This window comes from Sebastes fasciatus, chromosome 4 (assembly GCF_043250625.1).
Source record: "Sebastes fasciatus isolate fSebFas1 chromosome 4, fSebFas1.pri, whole genome shotgun sequence".
NCBI classification, from domain to species: Eukaryota; Metazoa; Chordata; class Actinopteri; order Perciformes; family Sebastidae; genus Sebastes; species Sebastes fasciatus.
This window is the reverse complement of record NC_133798.1, coordinates 22954304-22981427: the sequence shown is the minus strand read 5'-3', so window position 1 is coordinate 22981427 and position 27124 is coordinate 22954304. Positions and strand designations below refer to the sequence as shown.

General features: G+C 42.2%; 1 protein-coding gene across 2 annotated transcripts in view; it reads left to right on the top strand.

Annotated features, from left to right (window-relative positions):
- Nucleotides 1-27124, top strand: part of roraa (RAR-related orphan receptor A, paralog a) — a 207591-nt gene that overhangs the window by 146857 nt on the left and 33610 nt on the right. Inside the window, exon 1 of one of the 2 annotated variants that reach the window (XM_074632909.1) lies at nt 10941-11116. The exons of the other annotated variant lie outside the window; for it this stretch is intronic. Within the exon in view, the coding sequence (XP_074489010.1) occupies nt 11086-11116 (31 nt within the window). The 5' untranslated portion in view covers nt 10941-11085. Of the gene's footprint in view, nt 1-10940; nt 11117-27124 lie in introns of those variants that run through there. 2 annotated transcript variants of the gene reach the window in all.

Here is a 27124-nt window from a genome sequence, read left to right as displayed (position 1 = left end):
TTTTTTCTCCCTATATTTGTCTCCATTGCGGTGACAGACTCCTTACACTGATTGAGAAACATGGCCTCGCTCTTGCATCTCCATTTATTTGCTAGCAGCTTGTATCGAGTTTCTCTCGTCAGAGATCTGCACTCACACAGTAATAGCACAGCCGATCTGTTTTAAAGGAGCCAGATGATTTAGATTCTTCAGCGCCGTCTTAGAAAAACAAGAGTGCAGAGTTACAGTGAAATGATATCAGACTCAACTCAAAGTTATAAAAGCCAGTAGATTTCATGCCTTTGTGCATTTGAGATTCCTCTCCTAAAAGTAGTTTGGTATATGTTTTGGATTAATATGCGAACAGCATTATTAATCCCAATAATGCTCTGTGTGTTCACATATGACAGCTTTAAAAGCATCTGCTTTACCCTTAAGTGTCATCAAACCCCGCTTGGATTTCTGAGTGGTAGAATGCTAATGCATCGGCTCTGTGAGTTGAGGTGTTTTTAGTTAATCAAACATGAGATTTATGGTGCTTAATAGTGCTGTACATTGCCAATTTAGGAGAATAATATGTCCCAGTTGCTGTCTAATTTTGCTTGGCAACAGGCGCACTCCTGTGGAATCGCCCGGGGCGGTGTGAGTTGTCTCTGCATAGCTCAGTGTTCCATGCTCAGTGGCTGTTTGAAGGTATTTCATCACATTGTTGCCTTGATTCAGCTCTGTGGGGATTTGTTAGTTGCACTCATGTGGGAAGTGCATCCAGTACATCGTTAAGCTCGGGCTGATAATGAAGATCAGCCAGCCAGAGTCCCCTGAGCTACACGGAGAGAGAGAGAGAGAGATAGTCTAGTGAGACACGGCGCACCGCAGACATAGTGGAGCAGGACTAGCACACGCAGCAATACACACAGACGCAGAGGAATCATCAGCACAAAGCATACAACACTCACCTGTGCTGTAGTGTATTAAAAACAGTAGCGCATGCAGTACATTATTATCCGTTATACTCTGTTGTTCTTACTAAACATTATTCCAAGTTTGTAAAATTGGCATTATTATGTTTAAACGGCCGTTGAGCAATATTGCAATCATTTTAATGTTGTTGCCTTTTTGTTATAGGATTGAAATTGACAATGCAGGGCCCCGCTAAGGACAGTGTGTTGAACGTTATTTGATTCTCAGCGTGGTGCTAGAACTCGTTGTTTCCTCTTCTCCCAGAGCAACATTGAACGCTTAAATTGACACAATCTTTTCCTCCCGCTGTACTGTAGGTTGTGTTTCATCTTACTCTATTTGTTTGTTCCACAGAAAAGAGTATTCTTTTTGGACATTTTGGTATAATCTATAATAGACGGCTATTTTTTTTTTCTTTTCTGAAATAGGTCAGTGTAATCACAACAGTGAGGGATGGACAGTCACTGTAAAAGGGAAATCAATAGAGCTATCTATTTGTCGTAAACCAGGCCAGCATGATTTTTCTCCATTTTTCCTCCGCTGCCATACTTTCTTCCTCTCCAACACAATGTGGCAGGTCATCATTTTTCAGTAAAAGCATTATGTCTGCCATTTTGTAAAATTGCAAATGGCCTTTGTACATGCACTTTCTTTGCATACGTTTTTCTGTGGGTGTGGGACGCTTCTTTTTATCACCTCCTGGGGGCCCGGGGTGTTTTATAAGGAGGAGAATGGTGAGGGGAACTGTAGGGGTGCACGGCGGCTTTTTGTGGGGGAGCTCTGCTTTTGTTGGCTCTTAATCTGGTTCTTCTCTTGGTGCCGGCTCTTTCAGAGAATTTGAGCCGGAGCGGAGAGAGGCCTCGTCAGCTTTTCCTCACCCCTTTTCCCTTTTGTGTCTCGCTGAGAACTGAAAGGCCCTGTCTTGAAGTGTTGTCAGACCAGAAAACAAGAGTAAGTGACATGTGACAAGGACACAATGCTTGGCTGGGCCAGCCAAAGTAAGTGGCCCCCATCTGCTGCCGGCGATTTCTCTTCTGCCGGCTGTCTGCCACCTCAGGTGAGAGGGGCCAGAGACCGAGAGGGCTGTGCCGAGATGGCGGCGTCTGCCAGGCGAAGCAGTTGGCACGGACGGGAGGGCACGGCCGGCCTCGCGCTCGCGGCGGCGCACAGTCGGCCAGCCTTTCGCACGAGCGCAGGTTATCCGTCACTCATCAGGTTTCCGGTGCCTCATCACTTTCCTGTGGTGTACACACACATTCAGCGCAGGACAAGAGTGTCAGCATGTAATGAAAGGTTTGATTCATGGAGGGCGACAGAGGCGGAGGTCACGGAGCTCCTCCAGATATGATCCTGACTGATGCTGATGGGGAAGCTTTAAGATGGGGGCCATAATTAAATGTCCTTGTGCCATCATCAAGTTCGTCGGTCGCAGCCGTACACACAGACAGAGAGCTTATCTCTCAGACCAGCATGTATCTGGTATTGATGGTCTGAAGTGCACTTTGAGACAAATTATACTAAACTGAAGTGGAGCAAAAAAAAAAAAAAAGTATTGTCAGAAATATCCCATTATGGATTTTTTAGGATGTGAAAATTCTGATGCAATATCATGCATGAATAAAGGCGGATAAAATTAACATTTATAATTTCATTCCTGAATTATTCAGAAGAATGTTGTTGAATAAACCATGCAACGAGTAAGTACGTCCCCTATAATAAAATGATTTTGAAATATCATGTAAGCGCACCATTTCAAGATCAATAATAAGTGTCACAGAGCATTAAAGAAAAAGAAATACACAAAACACAACAAAATAGACGGGTTGCGACAAATGTTTATTGAAACTTTATTCAATACATTTGAAGCGAGGATCACATCTTTGTGACAAATAATGTCATTCTGCTCAGAAACTAAAGTAGAAAAAAAAAAAGTTACATCGACCGAGAAGAAAGCAGAAGTGCTCACAAAAGCGTTCGGTGATATTATACATTGACATTTGTGCTGATCGCTATTGTGCACATTTTGTTGAATCTGCTTTATTAGAGAAATGCTGTTTTTTTTTTTTTTCCCCCGTTGCTATTAATTTGTGTTTCTGTGGGTGTGCAGCGCGAGAACAGAGAGATGTGGTTAACCCATTGTGAAGTTAGCCGTCATCATTAAGATTCTACAGATAACAGGCATGCGGATTTCTACTGCTCAGCATTATGGGATCCCAGACATCAAAGGCAGGTTTTCATTCTACTGTGTCTGCCGCAGAAGAAGAAGAAAAAGGAGACATGGAGTCAGGAAAATAAGGCAGATTGGGGAGAAAAGAGGGGAGTATGTATACGTACCTGCGCCAGTCAGGTGACACGATGCTCTGTAATGTGTTTGCTGCCACAGAGGGTCCCTCCTGCATAGTTAGCTCCTTGCTAAATTGGCGTCCTCTCTGATTAAGTGGCACGGTCCTTAATAACTCCGTGGCTGACTGCAGGTTGGTTCACTTTAAAGATCAAGTTCATTTCTCACCGTGGTCATTAAAGTGCAGGTCTGCGTAATTCAAATCAATTCACCTACTTTTACTGTCTGTATTTTTTTCCCCCTCTCTTACAGCTCATACTTTCATGTGGCCTCCTTTTATATCTAATCAATGTAAAGGTGTTGTCAATAGTATTTGTACAAATCTTATAATACTATTTCCAGTTCTGTTACACAGATATTACAATGAAGTTCCCCCTTAATTCAGATTACGTTCTCTTCCAGCGTGGTGCCATTATGCTTTTGCCATTACATCAGCGTGAGCTGTTCTACACTGAGAGTATTGAACGTACAAGAGAGAGAAATGTGCTGTTCTCCAGTATTGTGCTGGATTACAGAATCAAGGTCGACTCACAAGACACAGAGCAGCATTATCCCTTAATCCTGTGTTTTGGTTTCAAATAGCCTTTTTACACCTAATCTTCACAAGTAAAAATGACAAACATGAATACTGAGGTAGGTATTTAAATGTGCATTACCTGCGATGTTAAGGTCAAAGGCTTACGCTGACTTAAAGTGGCTCTACGTTTTGTGAAAGAACAGACGATCATGTGTTTGCCACTTATTTTGTTGCGGCTGTGTTACAGAAGACGAGGGAGTCTTGTGATGAAATTTCCCCAGGCGGTTTCAGATGGAGAAGTCTGGGAACTTTTCATCCAAACTATGTGTCATTTGTTTGTTTTCCTTTTTGCTTTTACACTCTGTAATATTTTGAATGAAGATACTACCCCCCCCCCTTTTGCTTTAACCTCTCACCAAGTTTCACTCGGCCTGCTGTACTGTGAGGACAAGCTTCACTGAGTCACCAGATATAGCGAGTACACCAGTTCCAGTGTCTCCCCTTGACCAGGCTGGTCTCAGTGTGACTGTCAGGCTCAGCTGTGGCAGAGCTGGAGGAAACTTAAAGGTGCTGTGAAAGACTAAAAGTGGGCCAGCCGCTGCTGCCTCCTGTTGACCTACCTTGTTCAGAGGGTCCAGGTACAGACTGATGACAGGACTCCTCCTCAGCGGACCACATTACTAATGTGTGAGGGTGCGAAAGGAGCACACCCAGTGATGAATCACTCCCCTGCACCCATGGCATCCTCATAAGTCAAGAGTAAAAGTGTTGAGAGTGCGCACAGTAAAAGAGCTCCTTCGTCCCGTCGTCCACCGTAGAGAAACTCCATCCAGGCCCGGAGGAAGAGGGGAAGGGGGGGAAGGCTAAGTGGTGCATAGCCTGAAGATCTCCCTCAATCTTGAGGAAAACATTAGTCCCTCCAGTGGGTCGCTTGTTTTTATAAAGCTCATACAACTTAGGAAAAGTAACTTTCATGCTTGAACAGAGCTGCTGTTTTTAATAAATGAGAGTAATCTACGTCGCGTTGATCTGGACTGCCTCACCGGACCAACTGCATTACCTGAAGTCACAGAGAGAACATTAAATATGTGTTAGTTTAAGCTAAAACAGTTTTCTTCGGAGGGTTTCTGCGCTCAGGAAAAGGCTCTGCCTCATTACTCACGTTGGTGTTTCAATAGAGAGAATAATGGTGGAATTGTTCAGCCTTAAAAGCAGAGGAAATATTGAGTTTTAAAATAGATTTTTAGTTTTATTGAAAACAACTTTATTAGCGCAAAAATATTGTACATCACAGTTTGTTTCTCTGTTTTTCTTGTATAGCCTTAAGCCAGAAGGTTAACTATTTTAGTTTACACGCCTACCTCCCCCCAGAGCTGATGTCGGGCTATATTGGTGATGTTGGGGGAGTGTGTAAGTTTGACGCTGGGTGATACATCACACACACCGGGGGGTCTCCCTGGTATGCTCCTCAATAATGAAGTTCATTCGTTAACTTCTCCCTCAAAGGCCAAGTTCCCCCGCTGCCCTTTTCAACAGCTATCGCAACTCTTACCACAGTCACCCGACCAACCGAAGGAAAAAAAAAAAACACATCATCATGCTTTTCCCCTTGACAGGCTCAGTGGTTGCCTTCGCAGGGCATGAAGAATAAGCAGGTCCATTACCAATCCCTCATGCCTGGTTATAGCCATAATTATCACAGGGAAAATGACCTGCTCTGTTTGGTTTGCCGTGGAGTGGGCTGCACCTTCCTAATCACCTCCTCCTTCCCTCCTGTCGTCCTCATGCCGCGGAGATGGAGCTGGTTTTGGGGGAGTCTTGCCAGTTCATTAGAATTCACAGGGTTCCACCTCCCTGCCTAGCCAGGCTAAGCCTCTCACACAGACTGCCATGCCTGCGATAATCTCCCCTCCTCGTTCCCTTCTCTCTCTCTATCCTCCTATCCCTTTCCCTTTCTGTCCCCAAGGGCAGTTTCGCACAAAGGAGATGCAGTGCAATTCATTGTTAAATCTGATTTCTATTGATCTATTGAAAAATTGCTCCGTGAGATATATGATAGCTCTCCAGCAGCGCCTGATGATCCCTCCTTACCACTGCCTTTTCATCTGATAAAGAAAATAAATAAACTGATTTATTCCAGTCACTTAAATGACAACCTTTGTTGAGTGTTACGAGGCGCCGCATATTTTTTTTTTCCAAGGCTGTGTATCAATCAATTGAACATCCAGTTCCAGTGGGCAGAAACACTTTTGTTGCTGCGGAAGTGCCCAAAGACACACAGAAACGGCCTGGCATTTCACTTAGTTTAAATCTAGCAGAGAAAGAACAGCAGCAACTAAACAAAACAGGGACTAAAAAGCAGCTGAGAGCGTTTGATATTTTTCATTGAAGTGCAGTGCTTGTTATATTGTTCGCAGCCTCTTGTCACCACCTCACTCGTACCTGCGAGGGGTCATTTAATGTGGAGCGGGCGTGCCTTAAATGACGTGAAGCGTGGTCAGTCCATGGAGGACAAATTGGCTTTGCTACCACGGTGACACTGTATTTTTTTTTGTCTTCTCTGACAAAATCATCTGACTGAATTGATTTGGAAATACCAGAGACTCTTATTTGTGTGTTTGTTCAAAAAAAAGATTTAAATCCCGCTCTATAAATAACCGTGGCAGTAAAACAAAAGGCTATAGCCTTGTCAACCATTCACTATAAGTACTGTGTTGTTGATTCAGATTACATGACAGTTGACGGGTGTACATTTCACCTATGTAGGAATGATATGCTTTCATATTTCTTCCTTTTGACCCTGCTGTTCTATAAATATTGTGCTTGTGTGTGTGTATATTGAGTGACAGATAGAAAGGGAGAGAATAGTGCTGAGCTGGCCCCGGGGTTGCTGTGTATATAAAGGATGAAGGGCAGTGTATACAGTCACTAATATAGAGTCATGTAACTGTAAAGATTGTAAAAGACTTACCTGCAGCTGCTACCTAGACACACCGCTTTGCTCCGTGGAAAATCCATTAGCCGTAATGAGGTAACAGCATCTCCTGTAGCTACACATTATAACGTAAAACCCAGGCACAGCAGTGGCATGTAGCATGTTTTTAAACTCTTATTTAAACTTGTCTTTGAATGCAACCCTCCGCAGTCCTCTGGACATAACCCAATAGTGTCCTCTATTCTCACTGAAATAGATATTCCCTTTGTTGTCTGTGTGATTTATTGAAGTCTTCCCACAAGTGGAAGCCCCCAGGAAATTGCCTGGAATGGCCCTAAATTGGTTTATGATTGTGTGGTGTGGGCCGGTGCTGTTATGGTTCTAATATTATGCCCTCCTCTCCTTGGCATCTATATTAAATTGATCTGTATTGTTTTCATGGAGTGCCTGTTGAAGCTTGTTAATTCTACCGCTGCTTCGGGCTGGTGTTGTGGTTGCAAACACCCAGGTGGCTCTCGTGGTGGAATATAAGCCTCAACTCTCTGAAATACTCTCCCGATGAGATTGTGGAGGAAGTCCATAACTGTTTATCCGGTGGGGGTCAAAGGTCGCAGAGTGCAACAGCACACAGACTACGGTTTTTGAGGCCGGTCCAGTGCTGTAAGAGTTAACGTGGATCAGCTGCATGGAGAGTCTGTGCGTGGAATGGCTACTGACAGACTGCTAATGAGGCCATTATCAGCTCCGGTCCTCTCCTCTCCTCCAGGGGCACCAGTGGATGCTCGGCACCTCATCTCAATTGAATTCCAGTCCGCCGGGCTTGTTTACAGTAAATACATTTACTTGAATTAGTCCAAGAGGAGCGTGAGACACATGATTGGGCCGGCCTTGTGTCTGTTGAAACCTCCGGGAGTCAGAGGAACTTCACGATCATGATTTCTATAAAGAAATGATTGACTGAAAATGATTCTATTGATGACTACACGTCAGTGATCGCCACATTAATACCCACAGACGTTTGACCGTCAGGAGCCTTTGTGGCCTAATCGATGCCCTAATGAACAAGTATCAGCAGGGTATTGGCATGATGTCACTGGTAATGTGGAGCAGTCAAGGGAGAGTGTGATCAAGAGCAAATGAAGCAGCTTTGCTGGAAACATCTCTCCTTGGGGAGGCCTGGGCTTTTAAGCACAATTACATACAGTTGGAGGCACTATATTTGTTGTGGAGCTGAAAGCGGAGAACAACATCAAGATTGGTTTATTAGTATTATGTTTTCCTTAAAGGTTCGGTTCACCAAAATTGATGATTGTGGTACAATGGAGGTGAATAGAATTGTGTACGTAGCGCTCACAGTATTGGAAAACTTTTTTTTTTTTTCGGCATCTTATTCCTTTATTATATAGCAACAGTATACAGATGACAGGAAGTGAGGAGACAGAGGGATGGGAAATGGTGTGCGACAAAGATCCCCGGCCAGATTTGGACCACAGACATTGTGTTTTTTGGTCAGTGTCTTAACCCCTGAGCCATCGGACTGCCCCAATTAAATGACATTTGAAAAATTCTCTGTCCACAGAAAGTGTCCTAGTAACTCTGTATAATCAGTTTTAGTATATAAGTAATACAGAGTGCCTTTAACTTGCATTCTTTCTAACAGCCAGCAGGGGGCGACTCCTCTGGTTGCAAAAAAGAAGTCTGATTGCATAGAAGTCTATGAGAAAGTGACCCTACTTCTCACTTGATTTATTACCTCAGTAAACATTGTAAACATGAGTTTATGGTCTCAATCATAGTTTCAGGTCTTCTTCAATACAGCATGATGTTCAAAAAGCAGGTTATGCTTTAGGGCGTGGCCATGTTGTGATTGACAGGTCGCTACCACGTCGTTGTCCGGTCTGAGAGTTGTCCGTGTTTTCGTCTTAGAGCCCTTTCACTTTCACTCCAATTGTAATATTTTGGTCGCCTGAAAATGTCTCATTCAGCGTTCGGTTGTACTTAGCTCCACCCTCTCATGTCACTTCTGGTTTGGTAACGGACAAAATTCCAAACTCGAGGCTTCAAAACTGCAGTCCACAAACCAATGGGTGAAGTCACAGTGACTATACGTCCACTTCTTATACACAATCTATGCTTTAAACATGAAAGTGGATGGATAGAGAAGACAAGTTAGGGGACGATGGACATCTTGTTAGACCAGTTATTTCACTGAAAAGTCTTTAGATGCAAAAGCCAAGTCGAGTAGACATTGTTTCTGTGTGCCACATTGATTTTGATGCAACATTTTATAGGTTTTACTTTTTCACTGTTAAAAAGTACTTTGTAGTGTTGGTTGTTTCATAATTCTACTAACCTGTAGGGGTTTCTCTGAGATCGCCACTTCTTCACCACATAGATTGTAAGCAGACAAAACAAGCGCTCCTTCCAGCTCTTTCGTGACGCTCAGACGGTAATATGGATGTTATCCTCCTCTCAGATGTTCTTGGATAACCAGCCCTCCTACAGTACCATGTTTTGTTTTTAGCTCAGTGTTAAGCCACAGTGTGTCGAGCCACGGCTGGCTCTAGACTGATAGAGCAGCCGGGTTTGTGAGAGACGACCACAGATAGTGGCAGTTAAACATGTTCCTGCGTGGGCCTCGGCCCTGACTCATCTGGTGAACTTTGAACATCTTGTGGGGAGACGACAACATCGAACTGCTCTGTCTCTGACATCACGTTGTTCTGAATAGTTTGCCAGGGCCTGTCTACGTGTAGTTTGTATCCCGAGCACGCTCCATTTGATGCTATCAGCCTCTGAATGATATTTTGTTCATTAGACGGTGTGCAATAAGAGACCAGTGTTGACACAACGTGAGTTAATGTGTTTAGTGTCTCTAATGGATCATAGAGGTCCTAATGAAACATTGTCATGGGAAGATTTATGTTGCAAGCTGCTGAGTCCTCATTTCCATTTTATATGTGGTTAGAAGTACTTTTACTCAATGAGCAGAACACAATAGAAGGCATCAAATGAATATAGATATTTAGAATAAATAAATAATCATAATGTCACTGAAAATTCTTATATGAAATTCTTGTCCTGTGGAAGCGTCATAATTCTTTGGCAAAGATACAACCCTGCTGTAGTGTTATTAATACCTCCAAATTTGAAACATCGGTGGTGTAAAAAACAACTTTTTCCTGTAATTTTTAGATTTCAAAATGCTGCAGCGCCTGAAAACGAAGCTGCATGATGTTTGTCTTGAGACGAGATGATATGAGCGCCAGCTTATTCATAGGAAATGCCAAATGCAACGTGGTTATTGGCCAAGGCTGGATTGCACTAAAACCAGAATATTGTATCAGAGAGAGGCAGCTGGTTAGGAGTCAGAACAGATTATCATATGAGAGAGGATGAGCGAGGAGAGGGGGAGGAGAGAGAGACGAAGAGAGAGAGAGGTAGGGACTGGAATGGGAAGCAGGGGGCGAGAGCGAGGGGGCACAGGAGGGAGAGGAGGAGAAATGATAGCGAGAAACTCATCGCCCGGTCGCTGTGGGGTGGAAGGGATCATCCAAACCCTTCCGTCACTATCTCCCCTTCTTCACCTGTCAGAAAGAGTGTGAGAGAGAGAGAGGGGGCATGCGGGTCCTCTGAGAGGTCAGGGGAAGAAGCTGAGGCTCCACTCGTCTTCTCTCTGTGCCTGGCCCACCGCTGCTCGCAGACATCTGGCCTCACACTGATCACTCATATCTACAGACAGGGAGGAGGAGAGGAGCGGTGCGCTTCCATCTTTGAGCCACAGAGAAATTACACATCCCCCTCTTATCCATCCTCTCCACTCCTTTTTTTAATAACTTCCTCTCTCTGTTGTTTCCTATTTTTCTCCTTCACCTCTCTCTCATCCCTGTCTAGCCTTTTATCCCCTCTTTGACTTTTTTTTCTCATCCTTGACATTGCACCATTTAAAGAAAAAATACCAAAAAAAAAAAACAAGAGAGTAAAAGGGACAGAACAAGCTGCTATAGACCTGGTTCTGACTTTATCCTTGCACTAGAAAAGATAAGCCAGAGGAGATAGCGAGAGTGTGCTGTGTCTAGCAAGCCGGCATACAAGGCTCTGACTGCAATCAGTGGGAAGAGGGCCAGCTTCCCTGCCTGAGCTCTCAGCGCCCCTACTGGCTGCACGCTGTGCCAATCAAAGGCTAGTGGGTGGGGAGCAGTCAGACATGAACACTGATGTCACAGTCACATGGATTCTGGTGTGGTCATGCTCGGAGGCTGAGAGACAGAGCTGTGCTGGCCAGCTGCTGCTGAGACAGCAGTGGAGGGCTTTGCGCTGGTGATAGTTGTTCTCTTATGGACTCGAAGCTTAATGATGTATTTTGTGATTTCAGCTATGAAAGGTAAGAGCAAAACGCATGCTGATCCTGCAGCCTGAGTAACAAGTAGGGAAGTACGGCTCTGCTATTCATAGCCTGCCAACTCTTTGCATTTCATTTGCAAGGCATGAGTGTGACAGAGAGAGAGAGTGAGAGGGAGGGAGGGAGGGATACAGTAATACAGTGCTTGTGAATGCAAGTGATTTAAGCTTTTCTAATATTTCTTTTCATGCATGAACATTTTTAAAAAAAAATTTTATTCAGAATGATTTAACTTCTAAAAATCTGTAAAGATATTTTACCTTGATTTTTTTTTTTTTTGTATTATTCTGTGTGTGTGTTTTCTCGCTGCTACTGTTGTGTGGGTGCTGTGGAAACCACATCTTTGCACGTCTCTGACAAGAGCAGCTCCTGAGCTTCAAAGTTTTTTTGGCATAGATGTGAGGTAGCATGCAGAGAGAAGGGGGCAAAGGGTCGGAGAGAGGGGGCGGGTGGGTTCTTGTCGCTATTCCTTTCTGCCCCGCTCTTAATCCTGTTGTTCCAGTCCAGAGGAAGTGTCTGTTCCGCGGGGAAGATGTGCGTGGCAGTGTTGAAACGTGGGTCGCAGACGGGCGACGAGGCACTGGCGCGACTGGCAGACTGTGATTCTTTGAGTTGATACTGGTGCATGTGTGTGTGAGAGTGTGTTGTGCTCCACTGACCTATTTTTTGGGGTAGTCGGGTTTACATGTGTGGCCATGAGAGCAAGGACTGGGTCCTCCCAGTCGCTGTGATGTTGATCTAGCATGCTTAATCCCAGCTCTTCCACCCCCTCCATCATACAGGCATACATGCGCACACACACGTCCGCGCAGACAGACGCCGAAAGTGCAGGCAGACATACAGTACAGCACACACTTCTCTGCTCACGCATGCTTGCACACGCGCACATAATCATGCTTTTTCACACATGAATACACTCATTCTTCCATATAGAGAAATGTGAACAACCATATCCAAACAAATATGCTCGTATGCACTCATGATACAGTCAAATGCAATAACCCTCGATGAGGCACAGGCAGCTGTCATTGTGTGTTGAATGAGAAATGTCAGTAATGATCATTTCATTTCATACTTGTCTTCCCATCTGTCCAGAAATAAATGTGCTTGTGCTTTTTTATCATATTTATTGTCAAGACAAAAAAGCAGTGGAGCATATTCAAATTATGTATATGTGTACACATATTAATATATACATACACACTACAAGCGCCCTTGGGTTTCTTGAAAGGCGCTATTTAAATCCAATTTATTATTATTATTATAATGAAAAAATGTGCTTTTATCAAATGTATATATTACTATCAATATTAGAAATATTCTTAGTAACCCTTACAGCTTATCCTAATTTCAGTTGATGTTTAGACGTGTTAGTTTGCCATCTAGATGCAGTTAAGTGCTCTTTGTGTGAGACTGGCAAATCTGACCACAGCATTAATTTCTTTTTCTTTTTTCTATCGATCACAGTGTGTGAGAATTCATTTATGAAGTGAGGCTCACAGTCAGTTGTGAAATTGTGTGAAATTGAGAGGAAGAGCACTCCTGTATCTCATTTTCAAAGAGACGCATATGAAAAATGCCCTTTGACCTGATGTCCTTTATATGCAATTTATAGTGAAGGGCTTCATGAAATCAAATTTTTTTTGGACAGAATCGAGTGCTGTGGAGCTTTTCTATAAAGTATGGCATATATACAACATTTGAATGTGTATTTTTATTCTTCACTTGACTTAGAGTGTTTCTTTCTTTTTTCATAAGTTCATTTTATTCAGTAATATGATTAGAGATGAGCCATACCGACATTTTCTGCGTTTGTTATCAGCAGTAAACATCCAGTTTCTGCCTGTTTATCTGCCAGTCTTTATATCTTCTTTTAGCTTATTGGTACTTTCACTTTGATAGGAGCTGCTGGCGTCATGATAGGACACTGTGAGAATGTCAGAAATTAAATTAAAATGTGAACAAGCTGTATAATTGGAAACTAATTTAAACGGCAGTAGTAATTTCTTCCTGAAAATGGTCAGTGAAATGGATGAACAGACTGGCTGCCTTGCTATGCACTTCTTTATTGTTGTGCTAATAAACTGCACGTGCCTTTTTAGTGATTTTTAAAAGAAATAGTTTTTCATACTGTGCACCACAAAATAATGCTAATATATTATACCAAACATCTCTGTGTCTCTGTGGCTTTGTCTCTACCCTGCACCCCTCCTCTACCCTCCTCTCCCTCTCTGTTCTGCCTCTCTACCACACCACTGCCTCTCAAGTACCTAATTACCTGTAATGGAAACATCCCTCTCATTACCCCATGCAAATTAGCCAGCCTACTCAGCACAATTAGGCTGAAAATTCCAATTACATAATTAAAGAAAGTTGTTTGATGTGTAGATTGACAGAGAAGGTAAAAACGTGCGTCTAATCCACACAGTACATATAATTAACCCTTCAAAGAGAGCATCGTTGTGGCGATCTATACGTACTGCAGCAGCGGTGGTGGAATGTATCCAAGTACTCAACTACTTTACTTGAGTATTTCCATTTCATGAAATTTTATACTTGTACCCCAGATTATACTTTTCACTGCACTACATTTATCTGACATTTATAGTTACTAGTTACATTAAAATTAAGATTTTACATGCAAAACATATGAAGAAAAAAATATAATGTGTTGTAAAAATTGTACCTACCCAACAGTATGTAAAAGTTTAAACGATTAGTCAATCAACCCTTGCATTAAATTACAGTAAATTGAATAATTTTGAAGTTTGGACTGGTTTGTGGGGAAAAAACTAGACATTTGAAGGTGTCATTTCAAAACTGATTGATCAAGAAAATAACCAGCAGATTAATCCATATTAAACATAATTATTAGTTGCAGCCCTCTATAAAATAATATTAAGTAATAGTAATGATTGTCTAATGATAAAATACAACACATATACAGTATGCACCCACAGGGGCTATTTCTCTGCATTGGGTACTTTTATTTTCCAGATAATACTTATGTACTTATACTTAAGTAACACTTTCAATGCAGTGCTTTTACTTGTAACAGAGTATTTTTTACAGTGTAGCGTTGGTACTTTTAGTTAAGAATCTAAATACTTCTTCCACCACTGCATACTGTAGCATGTAATGTTTTAAAATTGTCGAAAGCAAGGCCCACTACAGTGCATGCAGACTGCACATAAATATGTGATTTAACACGAGTGTGTACTAGACTGTAAAAAATGTTCTGGGGCCGTAGAGAAGGTGAAGCCAAATATCTTGTGATAGGCGCTTTAAGGCGATGTTAACAAGGCTGTAAATATTTGGTTAGATTTGGTACTCTTTGTCTCTTTCCATCAGTGGCCGATTGAGGTGCTCACTACTAGCCAGAGCTGCAGGCTCTCACACATTAAAGCAGAGGTTAACAAGATTGGCTATTATCCAGTTAGGGACTGAGGACATGAAGAGCTGAAGGAAAAATGGCCACAGATTAAGGTGAAGGCAAATATAGCACAAGTCAAGGATTTAAAATAAAAGCCCTAATTACAAAGAGAGTATTTTAAGAAGAAGTGTTCACATTTATTTTAGTCTGCGATTAAAATAATTTGAGTTTTAATATGAACATAATTCCAATACCCATATTGAATTAAATACACTAAAATGATGTGATGGGATGATAAAATTGACATTTCTGAAATAGGTTGTGATTTCATTTCACCTTCTTCAATGGATCATTTACATGTTACAGTCACATTGAGAAGATGATATCTGAGCAGAAGGAAGACAAACAGGAGTGACTCTGACAGACAGACGGAGGGTGCGTGGCGTGGCGTGGCGTGGCGTGGCGTGGCGTGCTTTAACCCCCTCTCTGTCTCTCGCCTCTCGGCTGGCTGAGGAAGTGGAATGGCGTCCCCACAGGTTATTAAAGTGTGTGAGGTGTGCCAGTCTGTGCTGTGCACACTGAGACGAGCATCCTGGCTGCCTGGCTGTGTGTGGAGGGACTGGTTAATGAGATATTGACTGCCCATCGAGAGCATGGATTTTTGATTTGGCTCTATGGAAGTTGGGAGGAGAGGGAGCTGCACTCTGGAGAGGAGAGGAGAGATGGGCTCTCATTTCTGAATTTAATATTTTTTTTTGTTTTGAGTTACCAATAGTTAGTATTTTTTATGATGTAATGATTTGTTTATTGATAATTCTAGTAATTCTTCCTGCTGCCAGCCTGTTCTTAATAACATAAATCACATAATAGATTATCATGATCAATCATGTTTATGGTGGATACAACAAGAATTATATCATAAAATAAATATAAATACTATCTAGGGCTGCAACTAACGATTATTTTCATTATCGATCAATCTGACGATTATTCTTTTTGATTAATCGATTAATCGTTTGGTCTATAAAATGTCAAATAGTAAAAATGTCCATCCCAATTTCTCAAAGTCCAAGGTGATGTCTTTAAATGTCTTGTTTTATTACTACCAAACCCAAAGATATTCACTTTAATATGATATGAAACAGAGAAAAGCAGATAATCTTTCAAATTTGAGAGGCTGCAAACAGCATTTTCTGACTTTTTTGCACAAGAATTTTTTAATTGATCCAATTTATCAAAATAGTTGGCAATTATCTTTCTGTCAATTGACTAATCGGTGAGTCGACTAATCGTTGCATCTCTAATACTAACAAAATAATATGAGTAATAACTTTTTAAAATGCATAATATATATATAAAAAAGTACATCATTTTACAGAAGTGCTGAATTACTAACCATACTTAAAAAGATATTGATACAAAATGAATAGCTACTCAGCATAGAAGTATTGATTACTGTGGAATTGATTTTCCTCTACAGTACATATAGAGGAGACTATAAGACTTTTTAAAAATGAATACAGTCTTTCTGTAGCCATAGTTTTTTCATACTGTACAAACATTAATCTACCATTGCCAGGGTGCCAGACAGCTCTGTCAGTCACCGTGTCTTGTCAGTCACACCTCGTGGCTTTGACAGATTAGTCCAATCACAGGCGAGGTTAAATGACTCTGCTGTCCTACGCCCAATCACACAGCGGGGTACAACAAACAGCAGCGGCTCAAGATAACCATCGCTGCTACACGAGATGATTTTTGTTCCTTCTGAAACGTTCACGCCGAGTTCAGTTCAGTCAGTCAGGGTTCTCCATTTGACTCCCCAGTCAGGTAAAACAGTGAGCTGGGCTTAGTCAAATGCCTCTAACTTAAGGGTAATTTCCTACTTTACTTTCACTCAGTATTTCAGGAGTCACTTATAGATCCTTTGAAGTGTCTCTCTGTCATGCAGCATTTAGCTGCTGATAGAATACTCCCTCTGTCAGCACTCCTTAGATAATCATATACCACAGCCAATGAAGTTAAAGAACATTTTTACTTTCTTTTTTTTCCTCTTTCTTCCACTGTAGAATATGTACAGAGAGTAGGGATTGGATATATTTCACAGAAACCCTTCGCTTTACATTCTAATAAGTATTATTTAAAGTACTCATGTGCATACTCTCTCTTAATAGTAAAAAATAAATACCATTTCTTCAGCCTCACGTGCCCTGTTTTACCCTCATAGGCTTTGCCACTTGGGGCTCAGAAGTTAACAGTGTTTTAAGAGAGTGAAGGGTGAAGTTTTTTTCCCCCTGTACTTTCATTCTGAGCGTGTTTCGTACCATTGGCTTTTTCCCTCTGTGGGCCTCTGGAGGGCTGTCCATTGGCTTTTTGAAGTTGCATCAAAGAGGAAATGGGGGAGAAAAAGCATTATTGATTTTGCGTTTTGTCTGACTCAAACACCGAGGACAGAAAAACACATCAGGAGTGAGGTGTTGGCAATGGGGCAGCTCCGTCTCTTGTGTGCGAGCCAGAGGGAGACGGGGGAGAAACCGAAAAAGAGGTAGAAGGTGAGGAGGAACACCAGACAACACTAATGCATCTCTCCCTGGAGTCGTCGTATGCTCAGCCCTCTCGCTTCCATCACGTCTCCTCTCCTCTCTGTTTTTAATGGCAGAGTAAATAAAGCCCATTACTGTACGGCTGGAGACAAACCTCCGTCTCTTCCCCGCCGTGCGCGATAGCTTTTTTTCCTCCTCCTCCTTCTCCTCCTCCATCAGGCCGGTGACTCCCGAGCTCTGACAGCACTCTCCAGTTGACCTGCTTTTCCATGAAACACCAAGCTGCTCTCTTCTCAGTTGTAATCAGATCTCCCTGCTAGGCGAGCACGCCGGCAGCAGGCAAGAAGAGGAGTATTGTTTGTGCGGTTTATCACCTTTATCCTCCTCCTGTGTCAGCCCAGCACAGGTGAGATGAGAGTGGAGTACTTTTCTGGTGTTAATGTGACCTCGGGTGACTAAAAAGGAGCTCTCGGTGACAGCACTGATAGGAGCTGTCACTATTATGCCTTACTCAGCAACTTGGACGTATGTTCTGTGAACTCTACTGAAAGTGATTTCCTAGGTTGCACGTATGGAGGTCTGTGGAATTTGTATTAAGAGACTGTAAATAGTGATGGCATTGGCAGAATTGCAGCAGAAGTATGCTGTAGAGTCAGAGGTCGGAGGTCACAGCATACTAAGTCACACTCCCCGCCGCTCCATGGAGAACGACTGCGACGTCTGTAGGGACGCTGGCAGGGAACAAAGGGATGAAAAATGAGAGGTGCGTGGAATTTTGATGAGATGAGGGAGCAGGCAGCGTTATAACAAAGATCGTCACAACATGCGCTCCGCAGCTTGATTATAAAAAGGGAGAGAAGTGTGTGAGGCGTTTGATTACATGTCCCAGCAGAGGCCATTAGGGGTTCCACTTGTAGGATGGCATCATTTACACTCATCTGATGAAAAAACAAAGATTGTGAATCCTCCTGAGCACTAGGGGGTGCTCTTCAGGAAAGACTAATGATATGAATAATCTGTACTGCAGATTTTCAAAGTTGCTACAAGTCTCCTAACTTCACCGTCACTGCTGCAGCAGAGTGTAACGGAGCATGTTCGACTCTCTGTGCAGACCGGAGTGAAAACTATACCTCTCAAGGTTAGCAGCGTTAGGCCCTCCTCACCCCCAATGAAGATGCAAAAAGAAATCATTATCATCATAAATAACAAAGAAAAACAGCCTTGCTAGAACAGTCTGCTTAAGATTGATTTTTATGCACATGCATTCATTTGAAATAAAAGAAACGCTGTTTCAGTGCTAATTACAAAGATGAAAGGAAGTGGAATGTGCAAGGCAATGAACTTTGTTTAAAGGCGCAGCACATGGCTTAATTCAGGGACATGGTGCTTTAATGAAACCCCCCATTTATGGACTCAGAGAATAAAATTGAAACTGTATTTACACAGTTATATACAAGAGAAAAAGGCTCAACATCGTAATTCAGCGAGTCAGGCGGCAGAGCCAACTAAACAATGTGTGTCCCAGACAATGAGAGTGTGCTTGTTTCTCAGCTGGAGCAAAAGGGGTTAACTGGCTGTGGAGAGATCCTTGACCTATCTGAGATGAGCTCCCCGCCCCCTCTAGCAATGTGGAATATCTGATTGCTGATTATGAGTTTATTCCCCATCGCGCTGAGCCTTTTGCATGTCAGGATCCGTCCCTCCCCAGCTGAACTGATTAAGGAGCTGGAGATGATGCTCCAGCTCTCAGCGATTGCTGAAAGACTCTCAGAGAGCACGGTAATCTGGAGTGCAGCTGGCAATCACCCACCGCTGACTCTTTTTGGGTTGTTTTGTTGTTTTCAAGTGGGTGTTTTGGCATATTGTTGTCTTTGTTCCCCTGGGCTCCTTGTTTCTGGATGAGAGCTTTCCTAGTGCTGAGCACAGGTCCTTGTCAACCTGGCTGCTCAGCTCAGCCTAGTCCAGCCTCCACAACGGCAGCGTCAGCAAAGACCCTCGCTCAAAGTCTCCGGATGTGCTTATGATCACCCTCTTACAGGAGCCTAATTTGGGCAAAAAAAAAATCTTCATCCCTGATGTAAAAAAGCTCTCCCTTTGCTCATTTTCACAGCTCCCAGAATCCAATACATGGGACAAAGGCGTCACATAAATTGAAAGAAATAGCTCCTCAAGAAATGTGTCCTCGTGTAAACTTTTAAGGGTTTGTGTGGCGTTCAATGGATTTCTGTCACAGGGAAACAAATGGAGTTTTTCTAGCAAAGAGACTGGCACGACTGCTTTATTTGCTTGCAGCGATCTGTCGCTTAGTTACAAATCAGCAGCTGTCGTCTCTAAGTTTTGTTTTTGTCAATAGTTGGAGGGGAGAGGAAGACAGTCCTGTTCCTACTGCGCTGATGGCTGTTTTAATCTCTTTAATGTGTGACTTGGGGCAACAGGGGAGGAATCTGCCCAAACAGAGCATTCTCAATTACTATCAAAGCTGTACAGCCCACTGCTAATGACGTCCTGCTGTCAGACGAATCACCCACAGCTTTACTGCTTAAATGCTTTGTTACCCATGGAAAATACAGTGACTATACTGCACACTGTCCACTTAAGACAAAAATATTACCAGCGATTTTATACAGATACACACAGTCTAATAAACTGAAGAAGAAAACTGTCATTTGCTCGTGTGCTCTTATATTTGAACTGAAGGCTGTTAGCGTGCCGGGTTCTGCAGTCAACAGTAAAGCTAACGGAGTTCCAGATGTGACACCATCAGTCCCAGTTAACAAATGGCTATTGTCTGAGCTCTGCTTCCTTGTGTAAATGAAATGTTTTTAGGTGTTACGCTGCTGTGATGATGAAAGACACCAGAGTGTCTGAGAAGTGATGGGTGGGAAGGTCCTCCCAGACTGTGTGTGTTTGTTGGAGGGTATTTGTTTTTATGAAGCAAGTCTTTTATTACGTGTATATAAAATGAAATTGTTTTATTTGTATGTATTTTACACATTTATGCAAATATTTATTGCATGCAACAGTATAGAGTGCTGCAGGGATGACGTATTTTTTAGGGATGCACCGATACCAGATCGGATTTCGGGGCCAATACTGATTCAAATAGCTGAATCAAATATCGGTGACAATGAGGCCGATCTATCCAAAGAACAATTCTATGTTTATATACTATATACGTACATTACATACTGGAATTTTAATTTCTGTTTAAGTTTTGACCAATTTGTTGCTGCATTAAAAAAGGTTTACACCTGAATAGTAATTCCTGTTAATTTTGAAGATTTTTAGTTGTTAGATTTATTATTTTAATAATTAATAACAATTCACTAAATTTGTATCTATGTATTTATTTGTTACATTTTGTTTTACAAATTTAGGGAAGCACTGTTTAAATCAGGCTGATGTTTCCTTACACATAAAAGAATGATCCCAGTCACTTCCACACAGTGAGGCATACAGCTTATTAATTAAACACTGGTATCGGATCGGTACTCGGTATCGGCCGATACCCAAAGCCCAGGTATGGCTATCGGTATCAGGACTGAAAAAGTCGGATTGTGCATCCTTAGTATTTTTGTAAGCCAACCAGGAAGTTAGCATCGCCCCGGTTCCCTCGACAAAAAGCCAATGGGATTTTTCCGTTTTGGATTATTGCAGGAAAAGAAGCTCTGTGGCAAACAAACGTTTATGATACTTACTCATTTTGTTCAGCAAGATAATCTTCACCAATGTCATGATATTTGTAGTGGAATGTAATCGCCAGAAGTAAAAAGCTAAAGTTAGGCTATAAATGAACTACACCACGGTTGCATGAGTGCTAGTATACACCACGAGGCTGTAAAGGAGGACGAGTCGGAGTGATGTCGTTTAGTAGTCTCATTTAGTCACTTGTTAGGAACCGCCTTGTTAAAGATGCATAGAAGCTTCCAAGTTCAGGAGTGAGATATTAACTGATGTATTTTATATTGTAGAACAAAACGTTAAAATCTTTAAAGCTTGTGTTAACCACAGACCTTATTTCAAGTATCTAACTAAAAACCCATTCAAAAAACATTGACTTTGAGACGAGGGAACCTGAAGTGATAAAATGCTAACTCATTTACAGGTTTTAGGACTCATTCCTGCACCACTCTATGTTTAAGTATCATAATTTTTTTTAGGGAATAAATTGCTAAATCTCAGGATCATCATGCTTAGATTTTAATTTCTTTGTTACATAAAGAACTCATTCTCTTAATATTTCTGAACTGTATCAGCCTCATTGTTGTGGATCATATTAGCTGTCACCGTGGATACACTGAAGGTAAGAGTTGAAACAAGCAAAGGCATGATGGGAGATAGGTAAAGCAGATTTTCCTCAAATTGAGGATGATCAGAGTCAAACTACTGTACGTTTGACACACCTTTCCCACTTGAGTGGGTAAGGAAGTCGGGGTTTTTTTATCTTTTGACACATGATTGCATCGGGCCGTTCTGCTTTGATCTCAGCATGGATTTTTTTTTTCTTTCTCTTGATGTGGGATTATTATAATTTATACATAAGGGATTTTTTTTTTTTTTTCTTGAGCCTCAGCAAACTTGAGTAAACACGGTATACATAGTAGATTAACATTGTATTCATTTACACATTCTCATTAGCGAGCCCTAAGGTAATTAATCAGAGGCCGTGGTGTATATAAGGAGATAGACACCGTTCAAATAATTTATTCCTTTCTACTCTTACCGAGTGTGAGAAAAAGTGTCTGATCAATTCCTCCCTTAGATGTAGCTCTTTGAAGACATGCAGTGTCTTATGAGAGCACCACCACAGTATTTATTCTCCAGAAGCTGAAGGCTGCAGACCTTGCATTTACACTACTGTACAAACATTGCAGGGCATTGTTGCCTTATCCTAATTGCCCACAATTCCCCCTAAATATAAGAACTGTATAACCTCCATTAAACACATACAGGTGTAAAACATTCCCGTTGCAGCGCTGCAGCTTCAGTTGGGTTCAGAGATTACAGTTTACTGTTGACAAAAAAAAGACCATGGTGATTGCGCTTAAAGCATAGAGGGCCAGCTCTGTGTGTCTTCCTTGTGCTATTCTGTGCCTTGAGATATGCAGATAATTTATAATGTTCTGTTTCCAGGCACCTAAGGCACGACATCATGAAAGCAGAAAAAACACACACGTCTCTTTCTTTTATGTATATGCATTTAAACATGATCGTGCAAATAACAGGATTTTGGGAGGTCAGTTTTGCATTGTAAAAATGGGGGCAAATTTGTTAAAGGGAAGATAAAAAATGGAAATGGTGGAAAGTTGCACTATTACAACATGTAACGAAATCGTAATGATAACCATTAAATACAAAGTGCCCCGTTGTGTGTGCCGTAAAAAAATGAAAATAATATCTGGTACTGCCAGCTGATGTGATAATTTCAAGAAGTATATTTGCTTTTCCATTAGAAAGGCCAAAACGCTTTACAGTTCGCCTCTCATTCCAACCCGATATCACGCCAAAGCGTGTAACAGTCCCGCCTGTCCACTAGCTGATAGCGCGTCAGAGTCACGTTTTGCCTCGCCGAGGTGTGAATATTACACCCGTGTATTAACGTGCAGTAACAGCAGGGGACAACAAAACCACTCACTTAGGTTTGGGAAAAAAACACTTAGCTAGGTTTAGGAAAAACATCATGGTTGGCCTTAAAATAAATAAGTGTAAGTAAGTGAAATACATACGCAAACAACGTCACATCACTACGGAATACATGTGACAAACGTCACTACAACTCACTGACAAACAAAACAGCGGTCTCCTGGTTGAAAGTTCTGTGTTTGTTGGACTCATCCACCTCCCCCTCCTGCCTGCCATTAGTGGTCTCTCTCCTTTTTTATTTACTGGCATGGTAAATGACACGCCTAAAAGCAAGAATGGCATTCACACACCTTTTCCTGTGACCGTGCTGTCTCATCAACACAGGTAGCAGTGAGCTTTACCATGCAAGGTGCTTACCTGACAATTGGGAGCAATCTTATGTTCAGTGACTTACCCAAGATCACTTTTAGCTATTTCAAATGCAGCGCTGGGGTGTAACATATGCTGTGAATGGTATGCGACACCCAAAGTAGTGCTGCAATAAAGTCCAGCATATTGTTTTTCTCTAAAGTAAAACAACGGCTCAATCTGGCGGGTAACAATTCTGCCAGTGATCATATGTAGATAGCTTCAGGCTTTAATTGCAACCAATGTAAATGAATTTTGTTACTACATGAATGTGCCTGGAGGGCAGTCTCAGCCTCTGATTGAATAATTAGTGGCCGCCCTGTAAATCACATGCTAACTGCACGCATTTGCAAGCACAAATTAAATGAACGTCCCGAAAGGCGCAATTTTAGAGGACGTAAAGTCTCTGTAAAACATATTATTAACATGTGTTTATTGTAGATCCTAACAAAAAATGTGGTATTTCATGTAGAGGTATAGAACAGCAAACCATCCAACATGTCTTCTTAACATTCTTAAATTAGATCAAATTCGATACAGATCTGTGTGTTTCTTTTGGTCCAGAATATCATAAGCTCCCAGCCTTTTTATTTTCCTATATACATACATTAACATAAACAAGTTTAGTTTCTGACGTCAGTTCTACCGCACAAAAGGGAAAAGCAGAGGTGTTTTTTATTTCAGCAGCTCAGTTTCTCTTCAAGGCAATCCAGAGACTGTTCAGTTCGTACTGTAAACTGAATGTTATCCATAGGCAACAGATATTTTATGGCTGTTACTGACGTACGTTCGCGAGATAGATTCGATGTCACAATAGCGTATCCCTTGAGCAACCACAAAAGCCTTCAATGATGACGGGTTTATTTTTAAAACTACAGGAAAGGCTTTCTGCAGATTAATTCCAGTGTATGGTTCCCATTGTGGGAGAAACAAATTGGGCTTTACGGAATTAGTGTGTTTGCTGCATAAATCTCAAATCTATTCCTGAAACATACGATTGTGTTTTAATATGATTGGATGCGTTGCCTTTTGAGTGAAACAGGAAGCAAAGTTTCCCGTCTGGATTAGAGCTCCTTGTACAGTAATGATGGCTCGGTGTTTCTCCATTGACCCAGGTGTGTTGTCTAAATACAATATGGATGTGCAGGGCTGCCTGTGTACTCCAGTGCTGGGAGACTATTTGCTGAAGGTCATTTGGGATCATAGCGTGCCATTAATAATTCCTGAAAGCATCCAACATCTCCATCTGTTCTGCCGCATCCATCGCTCCACTTCAAAGACAAAGGCAGCGTCTGCAGGTAAGCATTAAACCTGCCTCCGGGCTAAGATGTTGGAGGTGGGACTCTTTGTTGAGAGAACACATCTCTGGTCGTCGGGTCACGCTGCTCATATATTAGCCAATTAATGTTTGTATGTTTGCTCACACAGCTTGACCCTATGAGCACATAGTCAAACAAAGGCTTGTGGATGCTCACTTGCTGTGTATTACTGCCATGTTTTTCAGCTTTCACTGGCTGAATCCGGTGGACATGTGTGGTACAGTAACTATTATGCCTCTCTACAGGGATGCAATTACCACCCTCCGTCGAGTCTGGCCGGTCAGCTTGACAAGGTGTTACCGGAGAAATTGTCAAAGCTGATTTTAAACGAATCATTTAATTACGTGCATTGTGTGTGTTTGCGTGTGTCGCTGACCAAATAACACATACAGTATTCACCTGTGCACGCAGCGCAGTAACAATCTAAACGGGTCTCAATGACAGGCCCACTTCAGATCCGCGGGAGTCCTGCGGGGAGTAAATGGATGTTTGGCGGTGGCGTGTGCTGCCCGGGCCTGGTGGGCGCAGTGGGCGAGGAGGCAAGTGGCTGGCTGAGTGAAAGATGGCAGTGTGTGAGGAGAGTGTGTGCACACAGCTGAGGCTGTGACAGAAAACAGTGAGAGCTCTGCTCCTGCTGCTTCATCTTCCCCTGCCAATGATAGATCTCCACTTTAATTTGGTTAATAGCACGAGTCCATCCAGCGCTCACACGGCGCGGACTCGGAGCAGCATACGAGCAGCTATAGAGGGCTGCAGGAATGAGTCCTAAAACCCGGAAATGAGTTAGCATTTTAGGACTTACGGTTCCCTCGTCTGGAAGTCAATGGGTTTTTTGAAGGGGTTTTTAGTTAGATGTCTGAAATAAGGTCTGTGGTTAACACAAGCTTAAGAGATTTTAAAGTTTTGTTCTACGATATAAAATACATCAATAAATACCCCACTCGTGAATTTTGAAGTCTTTGCGGTTGCTAATAAGTGGCTAAATGAGACTACTAAATGTCATCACGCCGACTCGTCCGCCTTTACAGCCTCGTTGCTCACTCATGCGATCGTGGTGTAGTTCCTTTATAGCCTACCATTAGGTTTTTACTTCTGGCGATTGCATTTACACTTCAAAAATCATAAAAGTGGTGTTCATTTGCGAAGATTATATTGCTGAGCAAAACGTGTAAGTATAATAAACGTGTGTTTGCCACAGAGCTTAGTTTCTGCATTAATCCAAAACCCAATGGAACAATCCCATTGGCTTTTTGTCGAGGGAACCGGGGCGATGCTAACTTTCTGGTTGGCCTACAAAAATACATCATCCCTGGGGCTCTCGATTCCTCTCACTTTATCACTCAGATGACGCTAATCATAAAGATGTGTTTGGTTTGTTTGGAGAAAAAAAAAGGGATGGAAAGCTTAGTTTGTATGAAGATATTTCATAATTTACTGTAACATGGAGAGTACAGCGTATCATTCGATAACAATTTTTACTGCTTCACCCCTCACATGTGGTCTGCTGATAAAGCACCTGTGCCCATGAGTAACCACCATCTTCCAGCCCTGGGCTCTTGTACTGTACTGTAGGGCTGACCAGTGAGTCCGCTCAAATCACCATCATCTCTGAACTGCTTAGCCTGGCCAATTTGAATTTCACATCTCTGCTGACTCATAACCCTGTCAGGACCTTTCTTCTTTATCATGTCTGCATCTCCGGTGAACTTCTCATCACAAGTAATAGGAATTAATTATTCAGATTAGAAACCGAGCCACGATTACTGTGATTTTTGTCAAAGGGCTTTGTTTTGATGTAATGTTAATATCTGATTGGGACATTTACTGCATGAGAAAAAAAAAAAGATTGCCTTTTGAAAGGGATTATTTTTCGCTGTATTTATTCATTCATGACATTTCAGTGCAAGTTAATGGCTGTGTCAGAAACGGGCAGGAAAGAGAGAGAGCAGGAAATGATTTTGGCTAATGACACGCTCTCAAAGTAGTCAGGTAAGAGCGAGTGCGGCGCTGTGCCGGCCGCCGCGCCGGACAGCGGCTCAGATCAACATGATAAAGAGGGACTGATTGAGCTCCGTACATCCACAGGAAGCTGAGCGTTTGGGGTTCAAGGTTATCTGGACAAATCAGACTCCTGTTTCCATTCATCCCCTCCTCACCCACCAGCCAGCTCTTCCTGGGCAAACCAGCAAATTAGCAATTCTGATGTCTGCAAGCAGGTCTGGCAAGGGAATGCCTGTGAATCCTAATGCCATGATTAAACTTTCATATCCGTCCGGGGGAAGTGCTGCATATACAAAATAAGCAATCTCTTTTTATTTTTCAGCACTTTAAGTAAGGCTGTCGAGATGGGCGAACCTAAACCCTTCAATAGGGTTAAATGGGGGTGATCCTTCACTCAATTCTTTGTCTCTCTTCTGTGAATATAATTAGTATTGATATACTTAACATAAAGAGCTGTATTTAACATGCCGCAGTCGTCGTTTACATTGCAACCGTTACTCTACTGCATCCGTGCACCCAGCCCCCAGTCCTCAACACTGTAAAAGTACTACTTGTTGTGGATTAATATATTAAATGGTCATGTTTAGGGAAATGCAATACCCAGGCAATGTTACGCTCCCTTGGCCGGACATGCTGAGTGGATGGGAGAGAACGTGAGGGACAGGGAGCCTCAGTCCAAACAGCGAGCCAGGCCTGGATGTGGCCATTATGTAAGACGGTCTTATCGGGCTCTACCTCCTGCTGAGCCGCAGCCTAGCTTTCCCTC